The 11125-nt window shown below is 39.8% G+C and overlaps 1 protein-coding gene across 1 annotated transcript in view; it reads right to left on the bottom strand.

The window, feature by feature from the left end:
• LOC107715240 (phosphatidylinositol 4-phosphate 3-kinase C2 domain-containing subunit alpha-like) overlaps positions 1-11125 on the bottom strand; it is a 38174-nt gene that overhangs the window by 18552 nt on the left and 8497 nt on the right. Inside the window, exons 2-8 of the mRNA XM_016521321.1 lie at positions 9775-10927; positions 5839-5939; positions 5235-5395; positions 3404-3524; positions 2055-2166; positions 345-424; positions 157-220 (exon numbers count right to left, since the gene is read on the bottom strand). Of these exons, the coding sequence (XP_016376807.1) occupies positions 157-220; positions 345-424; positions 2055-2166; positions 3404-3524; positions 5235-5395; positions 5839-5939; positions 9775-10857 (1722 nt within the window). The 5' untranslated portion in view covers positions 10858-10927. The remainder of the gene's footprint in view (positions 1-156; positions 221-344; positions 425-2054; positions 2167-3403; positions 3525-5234; positions 5396-5838; positions 5940-9774; positions 10928-11125) is intronic.

Genomic DNA, 11125 nt, shown 5'->3' with positions numbered 1-11125 from the left:
CTCTAATGAGAGAGGGAGAGAGAGAGAGAGAGAGAGAGAGAGAGAGAGAAACACAGTGAGAGATTGAAAGTGAGAAACGCTAAAAGTCATTTCAAACACTTCTTTATTTCTTTTCGTACAGTATAAGCTTGATGTGTTTGAGAAATAACAAGTTACCTCATTCTGAAGGCAGAGATTGACTTGCTTATGATATCCTTCTAGGTATTCAGCAAGACCCTCTCTAGAGAAGACAAAAACGTGCAAAGGAATGAGAAATCAACAAGCACAATCAGGGACTTCAAAGGCCACCCGTGGCTTTCCTAGCCTTTAGTAGGGGCAGGAGATAAGATGGAGCACATTCCTACCTTGTGACTGCCTCTTTAAACAGCCTCTCCACTAGGCCAAGGTATTTCTCCAAGACAATGGGGGAGATGTCATCTTCTGCCTGTTAGCATACAAAAAGAAAACATACAGTGGGTATAGAAAATAATCACATTTTGTTGCTTTGCAGCCTGAAATGAATACGGACACAGTTTTTATTTAACAGCCAAGTGAAAGATATAACACCAACATGTCCGAAAAAACAAAACAGAATCACAGAATTGGAAAAAGGATCACCGCCCTCCGAAAAATTACTTGTAAACTCAATCAGTTGTAGCTAATCACCTTCTCAATGGCACACAAAGCCATTTGACTTTTAACTGTGATCAGCTGTGGTCAGTTTGATTAGCTCAGCATGAAAAGAGCTTTCCTGGAGCATTTCAGTCCTTGGTAGTGCAACTGAAGCAAACAATCAACTATGGATGGCAAGGCACTGTCAAAAGATCTCCGGGATAAAGTTGTGGACAGGCACAAGTCAGGAGACGGATACAAAGGTTTTATCAATGCCTAGAAGCACAGTGAAATCTATTATTAAGAAGTGGAAGTTATTTGGTACAACACAGTTCCTTCCCTGGATCAGGAAGTCGCTCCAAACTGGATGAAAGAGCCATGAGGAAACTGCTCAGAGAGGCTACCAAGAGGCCTACAGCAACTCTGAAGCAGCTGCAGGAATTTATGTCAAAGAGTGGTCATTGTGTGCATGTGACAACATTCCAAATTCTCCACAAATGTGGCTTGTATGGGAGGGTTGCAAGAAAAAAGCCACTCAAGAAAGGCCACTTGCAGTCACGACTGAGATTTTCCAAAACACCCTGAAGATTCTGAGGCAGATTAATTAATGAATTATTTGGCCTCAACACCAAACGATATGTCTGGCAGAAATCCAATACAGCTCACCATCCAAATAACAGCCTTCCTACAGTAAAGCATGGAGGTGGTAATATCCTGTTATGGGGGTGTTTCTCTGCAGCAGGGACTGGAACACTTGTCAGGATAGAAGGAAACATGGATGGGGCAAAATACCGTCAAATTCTTGAGGAAAATCTCCTGCCCTCTGCCAGACCGTTGTCAATAAGAAGTTTTACCTTCTAGTATGACAATGACCCAAAGCACACAGCAAAACGGAGCACACAGCAAAAAAGGTGAATGTCCTTTCATTGCCTACTCAGACCCCAGACTTAAACCCCATTGAAAATCTGTGGAATGATCTGAAGACTGCAGTCCACAGTCACCATCAAATTTAACTGAACTTGAGCAGTTCTGTATAGAAGAGTGGGCAAATATTGCAAAGTCTAGATGTGCAAGGTTAGTAGAGACATATCCCAACAGACTAAAGGCTGTAATTAAAGCAAAAGGTGGTTCAACAAAATATTGACACAAGGGGGTGATCCTTTTTCCAACTCAGTGATTCTGTTTTTTATTTATTTTTTTCCCCTGACATATTGGTGTTATATCTTTCACTTGGATGTTATAAGTTGCACTGAGTAAATACAGCTGGATAAAACAAAAACTGTGTCCATCTTCATTTCAGGCTGAAAAGCAACAAATTGCAATTATTTTAAATGGGGGTGATTCTTTTCTATACCCACTGAACATTTATCCATTAAATATGCCTGTTTATAACCTGTGAAGATAGTAGTGTAGTGAACAACTAGTTTCTAATTATTTATTCTAAGTGTTTGTAATTGTTTTACCGTTCGGGCCAGATCTCTTCTCATTGTGCTAAGAAAAAGGAGATGTAGTTTGATCTCCGTCTCCCACTTCCTGCAGTTCTGCACGTACTCATGACTGCCCAGACTGTGTTTACTGGAAGATAATGTTAAAAATGCTTCAGACATGGGCCAGAGCCAAAAGTAACAATAACTGAACAAATCAATGAAAAACCGAATAATATCTCAACTTTATATAACAACAATAATAATAACTGTAATAATAACTACCATTTTAAAGTTTGGGGTTATTAAGATCTTGTTTGAAAGAAATTCATACTTTTATTTAGCAAGGATGCATTAAATTGATAAAAAAGTGGCAGTAAAGACATTTATAACACTACAACACAAAATATATTTCAAATAAATGCTGTTCTTTTGAACTTTCTATTAATCAAATAATTCAGAAGTATCATGGTTTTTACAAAAATATTAAGCAGCATAACTCTTTTCAACATTGATAATAATAAGAAATGTTACCAAATTAGCATATTAGAATGATTTCTGAAGTAATGTCTTCTAAAAATTCAGCTTAACCAATGCAGGAATAAATTACATTTTAAAATATATACAAATAGAAAACAGTTATTCTGAATTATAATAATATTTCACAATATTACTGTTTTTATTGTATATTTGATCAATAAATGAAGCAAGGGCTGTGCAAAAAATCGAGATGTGTATGAAAATCACATTCGATTTTTTGCACAGCCCTAAATGAAGCCTTGCTAAGAGACATAATAGACATCTTTTTAAAAAACATTTAAAAAAATCTTACCAACCCCAAACTTTTTAATATATATGAAAAGCAAAAATAAATATCTTTTTTTTTTTGAGAACGCAATCTAAGAACATTTCCGGCTAGGAGATGAGTCCTGGATGACTGTGCTTTGGAAGGCCAGAGCAGGGTCGTAATCACTAGTATCAACTTGCCAAAGTCAAATGAGGACAAGGCAGTCAGCATTGAGCCAGACTCTGAAGAACTATACCTTAGCATAATGAGAAACTAAGAGCTTTCAAAACTTTGTACATGAATAACATGGGACACCCACAGTAACTAAGGGAGGATGCCTTGCATTACAGACTCAATTCTTCCTAGAGCTTGGAATGATTTGTTTTTTGCCCATTCCCCCTATTCCTTATTAGGGCAGGCAAACCCTCCCCTACAACTGTTGGTTCTGCTCTTCCAATGGTGTGGGTAAAAAGGAAACATTTCCCTAGCACAATTAAAACAAAATAACCCCGTTTTCAAGGAATGTTGGCAGGGGACTTGTTTATGTAATACGACAGAATGCCTGCAAAAAGGAAAGAGAGATGGTAAATGAAGGACTCACTTCTGTAAAACCTCCTCCTGACCGCAGACCTTGAGAACGTAGCTGCTGATGTCCACCTGGTTCAGGTCATCATGGACCCAGCACAAAGCCTGCATTATGAGCAGGTCCACTGGAGAACTCACTGGGGAAAGAAACACAGAAAACATGAAGGAAAAAGACATCCATGGACTGAGAACACAATAAAGCTAATGAAAAAGTACAGAAGCTAATAAAAGAAATGTGTTTTTTTCCCCCTATAATGCAAGTCAGTGGTGTCCAATATTGTTTTGGATTCCACTGACTCTTATTGTATGGACAAAACATTCTTCAAAATATCTTCTTCCACAGAAGAAAGTGAGTAAATGCTGACAGAATTTTCATTTTTGGGTAAATCGTCCATTTAAATGAATTGAGGACAATCATGCAGGTGTTGTCTGCCTTATGTTGCACAAAATGTAAAAATGATGTGGCCAGCATTATGCACCATTTTTCAAAGCTTGCACAAGTGTTGGTTTTACAATGGACTATTACCAAACAGTTCATGCAGTACAGTGTTGACTTGGAGGACAGCGAGGGATGAGGATGCCATTTGGAAAAGGACCTCTGAACTAACTGTGAACTACTTCTGGTTCATTGAGATCGAAAACCATGACAAGAAATGGATTTGGCATGAGAAGTTTCACTGTATCAGAGCAAAAATATGACACCCAACATATTGTTCATGGTCACCCCAGGCTGCAGCAATAACATGCCCCACACCCCTCCTTGGAATGATCCTCTATTCAAGCTCCAAGCCAAGGGCTGGATTACAGTAAGTCAGCTGTGCCTGGCCTCTTCATGTCTGCCGTGTTTTCAACCCTAAAGGTCTGATGGTCATGCCTAATTTGTGATGGATTTGGGGTTGCTTTGAAGGGTTGTGGGATGCCAGTAAAATTCCTCCTCTGCCATCCTCTTTTCGTGGCACTACAGCAACACACATGATGCTGGAATGTCAGGAGAGTGTGGTTGGTCTTAAATGGCAAGAACTCTACAGCCATAAGGAAGCCATGGAAAAAAGCTAAGAGGCAGAAAGGCTAGAGTAGAACATCTTCAGGGCCTGATAAACACTGTGCCCCCTTTTCCCTTCCTAAGACCACAGTCTATGCTGGATTTATCCAGGACAAAAAGAGCTATGGGGCTTAGGCAGTAACAACACAGAAAAATTATTCAACACAAAAGGCCAGTCTTGATTTCCTGCCAGGAGTGAGGTGGTCAGAGACTTAGCACAAAAAACGAGGCCCGGCAGTCTTCAGAACATAGCCGCTTCACAGGGAACTGAGCCAAGGCCACTACAGCTCAATGAAAAAGACTTTCCGTGCCTGGACCACAGACAGGTTACTCAGTAAAAAACCTTGGCAAGTGACATGCAAGCAGAAAAATGAAAAACACAGGAACCCTGGTTGAAGAATCTGTTGAGCAGACGCACTATGACAGTTATGTAAAAAGAGATTGTGTCGCAGCGGCCAAGAAATGCTCTCTGGCGCCGTGTCGTGGCTTCTTCATTTGTCAGCTTCCTTTATAGCAGACATTCAGAGAAGCTTACTATTGACAAATAGTGAGTACATGATTCATCAGATGTGACATTATAAGCTATTTATTTTTATTATTAAAAATTAAAATTATGTCATAATTTACTCACCTTTATGACGTTCCAAACCTGTATGACTTACCTTTCTTCTGCAGAATTTTCATTTTTGAGTGAATTGTTCCTTTAACTGCCTTAACTGTTAGCATAACAATTTTTATATAAAACATTTTCACTGTCAAAAGCTTTTTGTAATGACTAAATTCACAGTCACAAAGAACTGCTTACCATCACAAGTGAAAGTTACAGGCTGTTGAGAATCAGAAATCTCAATGGATACTTTCACACTGCCCCCACTGTCCCCTCCTGCATCCCTCTGAGTGATCACAGGGCTGAGAACATAGCCAGGATTGGTAGCCAGGTCGACATGTGGAAACTTTGACCTCAGTCTGCAAAAATATAGGACAACACTTTGGGTAAACGAAGACCTAACACAGGTAAATATGGTGTACCACAAGGTTCAGTCTCAAGTCCTTTGTTAATCTTGACATACATGCTCTCTTTGCATGTGTGATGTTATTATAAAACAAGGTATTAGCTCCCATTGTTACATGGGTACATACAGCTGTAGACTTCCTGTATTTCACTTGTCAGCAGTCCTTGTTTGAGGTCTACATATGAGGTTTTGAGGCATTTCCCAAATTAGACCTTCAGGTCCAAATTAGCCTTGCTTCCCCTATAGAATCCAACATTACAGTGCTGATAATGACCTTCTGATATCAGATTAACAACACAGCTGTAGTAGCGGGACCTGCTTTTTTTCTGATGACCCTTTACTAGTCAATTCAACAATTTGCCTAAAAAACAACAACAATAACAACTCATAACTCACTTTGAAATGTCTTCACAGAATGCTACGACTTCTAGATTTTGGGCTTCATTTCCCTGTAAGATGGAGTACTTTGAGAGTGCATTTGCACTTCCTTTATTGACCTGTAAAAAGACAGACATGAAGCCATGGTTATACTGATGAGCGAACATTTGGTCTATTATACTATACTTTCACTTTCACTAAATGTGTGCTACACATAGGAAATCACTTGTTAAATATATGTTGTAAACAATCTAATATGTACAGTCTGTATTATGTACAGGGGTACCAAATAGACATGATTGATGACATTAACATCCCAGTTCAAATGTGGAATGAGACGGTCTCTCTGTTTGGTGAGAGGATACTGAGAATGTGAAGAATGTCTGGAATGCCAAAAAAGAGACTTCCTTCAGGAAGGAAATAGGTCAAAAAGGAACATCAACATGGAATTACAACTAGGCATTAAAGGTATATTCAGTTTAATAATGGCTCACATGCTAAGAAATTAAATAAAAATATTTATTTTCTGTTTAATTCCATATGCCATGCAGACTACATGAATGCAATCAATAGTATTACAAGTGGATTAGGCATTATTTTGTGAGATTACCTCTTAACATGGTCTCTGATAAGAACATCTGCCTCCAAAACATTTACCATAAGTGAAATCAAAGTAATAATCAAGAGTGTCAATATGGACAAAAAGAGCAGGTCACGTTTTATTGCGGGTAATACATATGCATGGGATGTGATGATGGTTTCTTTAGCCGTTTGCTAGGCCAAAGCTCTAGGCCTAACCTTAGAGAAAAATGAGACGCCATGTGACACACATTCACAAATTATTCATCCGCTTTCGCTTAGAGCTACGGTTTTACAGTTCTGGCTGCCCTACATGCAATCTCTCCCAGTCCAAACAGACCTTTTCCTCAGGTTAAAAGTTTATGAGGGATCTGCCAAGAAATAATTCAAAGAATATAAGTAAAATTCCACCATCATCTTACGTTTGTGTGTAATCGAATTCACAGCAACTGCAACTTCCTCTCCACTATTGTTGCTAAGAATACTGATATGCATTAACTAGAACTCTGCTCCCGACTGACCTGATAATACTTCCACTAAATAAATATGACTGAACTTCCGTCAGATGATTTAACAATCCACTGATGACAGAGTGCTTGATGGTAAACTGTGACTAAGAGCTCCATTTATGAATCTAATTACTCACATTGACATTAAACAAACTTCATTTCTGCATGTAGGATAAGCTGACGGTCAGTTAATGGTTCACTTGGAGGGGATGTTCAGAGCATATTTATAAACACACTCACAACAGAAACCACATGGTCACAGTATCAACCAAGAACACCTTACTGTCTGCATACGAGAGCTACTCTAGTGACTGTTGCGATACACTAGGGATGTCAAAGTAAAGACAAATGATACCAATCTTTCTACAATATCGGCAGTAACAAGTACCAACTCAATTCAGTGTCCAGTTGATGTCTGACTGAAATGTGGCTGCTTCTAAAGGCTCACAGGCATATTATGTGGCACATAGGCATATTATTATGTGGCACATATTATGTGTGTGAGACATGTCAAAAGTATTGCATTAGGCCTTAAAATGCACTCTAACAGACCTGCCACATGTTTAATATCAGTATTGTTTATTTACACAACTATTCAAAAGATTAAATAAGAGTAAAATTTTTTTTTTTCTTTTTTGAAAAAATTGAAGCAGTACAACCATTTTTTTTAACACCGATAATCAGAAATGTTTCTTGAGGAGCAAATCAGCATATTAGAATGATTTCTGAAGGATTATGTGATGCTGAAGACTGCAGTAATGGCAGCTGAAAATTCAGCTTTGCCATCACAGGAATAAATAACATTTTAAATATATTAAAACAGATCAAAACTTATTTTAAGTTATAATAATTTTTTTTTTTTTACAACATTACGTCTTTTGTTGTTGTTGTTTTGTTTTGATCAAATAAATGCATCCCTGGTGGTACATACTTGATTATTTTTGTATTTTATTTCTTTTTCGTTTTTAACAAAGTTTTCTTTTTTTGTTTTCCATTTTATTGTGTTAATATTAATTAAAACTTAACACACACACCTTTGACACCAATACTTTATTTGTTCACATCAGAAGATAATGCATAATCTGGGTTTGCCTTATGAATGCTGTGTACTAAAAAAATGCTATACAAAAAAGTATTTCCTCTACTAACCCTAACCACAAGCATGAAGTAATGGCAACAGGGAACTTACAGTACACTTACACCAAGACCAACAACAAGCCTGTCTTTTGGGATGTGTGTGCTGATAAGGGCTGAAATATCCACGGCTTGAGATAAGACTATCTGTTGTTGTGTGTGGTGAAGCAGAGTAACTGTACACCAAAACCAAAGCTCAGATTAGTTTCGCTGCTCTTTCGAAGACTCCGAAAGAGAGCTGCCATGGCAACGGGGAGCTGCACGGCCCCACTGCAGGCATGTCAGAGAAGAACCCATGGGGCAAAAACAGCTAGCTGGGGCTTGTCTGTGCTAATGAGACCAGCACCAGTCCTCGCTATAGACATACACACACAAAGACAACAGCCCATTTACTACAGAATACTAGGACAGCAGAGTGTTACATTGAGTATGAACTTAGATCTGATGTGTGACTCAGAAATATAATATTAATAGTCCTAAATCTTGAAACGAGGAAGTGCAAAGACTAAACCCTCTGACCCCTTAATTTTATCCTTATAGCTGAAAGCTGTCCCTGTTGTAGAAGTTACGGGCACAAATTCTTCAAGTACTGTGGGAAATGTGTCACAACAGCCAATTGTCCTAGACCGAAAAAAAAAAACACTTAACGAAACAGGAAGTGGGATTTCTGGGAAAAAAAACACACATTTACACACACTCCTCATAAGGAATCAGTTTCACTCAATGTTTCACATTCCTCTCAAGAAGTCATTCTTTATTTTGGCAATCAGTTATGACGTTTCTAAGGAAAGGCCATGGATAAAGCAAGAGGTTTAGATAACACGGTGGTAAAATGAAAGAGACTAAGCACCAGCAGAACTTGTCTAGAATATGATAAGAAACCAACCATGACGAACAAAACCAAAATGAAAGATGCAAATCGCCCCTAGCAGAAAATGTTGTAAAGACATTCACCACATTGGCATGGTATAATAATTAGAAAACCATACGCACACATTTTTAACTGCTACTTCCTGTCATATCACAGAGCACTGCTGCTTTCTTGTTAAAGTGCTAGAATGTATGCAAGAATGAGAGACACCTATAAAATACTATGTTGTCGAATAGGGGCTAAGGGACTCAATTAGTGGGGTTAGTTTATTTAGATTTTATATTTTTAGCATTTTTATTAACATGCTGTGCTTTAGTTGTTTGACTGGTAAAGCCCTCTCCGAAAAGTTGAGCCTTTAAATTTATCGCCTTTAAAGTGAGACAGCTACAGCCATAAGGGCCGTTCATACAGAACGTTTTGCATTCCACTGCATTACTTTTCCATTGTCCTTCAAACATGCATATGACGGACATCCTTGACCATTGCGCTCGCATCTTGTGCAGCGTCTTGTGCATGATATATCATTCAAAAAAACACAATGCTCGAATTAAAATAAGGCCACATTTTTTTTGTTTTCTTAAAACACTATAATGTTGACTAGTTGATTATTCAATCGACTACATTCAACTACAGTTGATTTCGAAAATATGTTGACAAACAGCATATACATTAAGTTGTTCACTATGTGGGCATTAGACACAATGGGTTTGAATTTGATGATACCTGGCTGGGATAATTTCTACTTCCTCCTACACACCAATTGCAGCTTTTTTAACTCTGCACAAGAGGTTGTGGTAATCACTTCTAAACAAACAGTGCTGCCAACATGTTCTGGGTCAGTAGAAAGGACGTTCCTCTTACCTGTTTGTCTGGGCTGTGATCCATTGAGGTTGCAGGTATGATGAGGGACTGGCTTCTTGTTACGGCCGCCCCTGTTGATGCTCTTCTGGGTTGGGTGGCTAAAGTCACCTTGCTCTTCACCTGTTCTGAGGGACTGCCATTATCCACAACTTCATGCTCATCCAGAAGAACTGCATCCCATGGGTCATTAGCAGTCCCAGACTCCTCTACGAAAGGGCAGCCCGATACAGTGCGTGTCTCCTCTACCTCCACCTCCTTGCGCTTGTTGAGTGGGTCCAGGTCCAGCCACTCAAATCGGCTGATATAGGGAGGTTCTGAGGGCTGAGGCATGGGCTCCAGGGACTTGACGCTTCCCGATTGGGTTTCCATGCTGGAGGACCTGCCGTTCTTCAAGTATTCTGAAGTGCTGGCAATTTTGTCAAACAGCTTGGCCATCTCTGGGGTGATGGCGGGCTGTTGGTAGACCAGAGCAGCAGGTGGTTGGACTGGTGTAAAGGAGAGGAAGAGGGTCGGCTGGGCCGGCAGACTAATAAAGGGAGACAAAGCTGGACTAAAGCCATTCTGGAAAGAGCACGGAGGCTTCGGGAAGGGAGCAGAGGGGAAGATGGGAGTCTGTGCGTGTGTTGGGGTGGGTGTCCAGTGGAATGAAGCAGGGTTGAACGCATATCCTCCAGGATACGATGCGCTGAGATTGCAACCTAGCAGAGAGGAAGGTCTTGTCATTTTGTTTACTCCAAAACTGTCATCCAGAAGCAGCTTTTCCAGCTCCTCCTTGGTCAGCTTCTCTAAATCGATATCCTCAAATTTGTCTTTTTGTTCTTCCTTCTGTGTTTCTGATTCGGAGAACACAATGAGGTCTTTCTCTTGCCGGCTAGTGGATGTTTGTGTCATTGGATTGGGAAGGGGATTAACAGAAGACGCTGTGACTGGGAGTGTGTGTCTTTTCTCACGCTTGATTTTATCCAAGGCCTCTAATTCCATACGTAAAGCCTCCTCCTTTCCCACAATCCCTTTGGGCCGGACCACCCCCGGAGAGGCTGGCCTGTCAAACTTAAACCCATTGCCACTGGATATGTGGGCCATGGTGTCAGCTTTGCCTTGCTATGTACATGGGGATACCACTGGGTTCTGGCAGGAACTTTACAACAGGTGCCTACAAGAGGAAATTGAGAGAATAATACATGTTAGTATCAGGAACTCCAGGGCTCGCAAAATCTCTAGCCCGACATCCCGGGGCTATTGTGTTTTCCAGTCGGGCTACCAAATCGTATCACTGCCCTGCCCGACGGGCTATCTTGAATAGTGATATAAAATCCCTTCCTTGATTCACGTTGTTCACTCGCTTGTAGGG

Source organism: Sinocyclocheilus rhinocerous, unplaced genomic scaffold (genome assembly GCF_001515625.1).
Source record: "Sinocyclocheilus rhinocerous isolate Xijiao unplaced genomic scaffold, SAMN03320098_v1.1 scaffold659, whole genome shotgun sequence".
NCBI classification, from domain to species: Eukaryota; Metazoa; Chordata; class Actinopteri; order Cypriniformes; family Cyprinidae; genus Sinocyclocheilus; species Sinocyclocheilus rhinocerous.
Note: the sequence above shows the minus strand (reverse complement) of the source record. Positions and strands in the feature narration are given on the sequence as shown.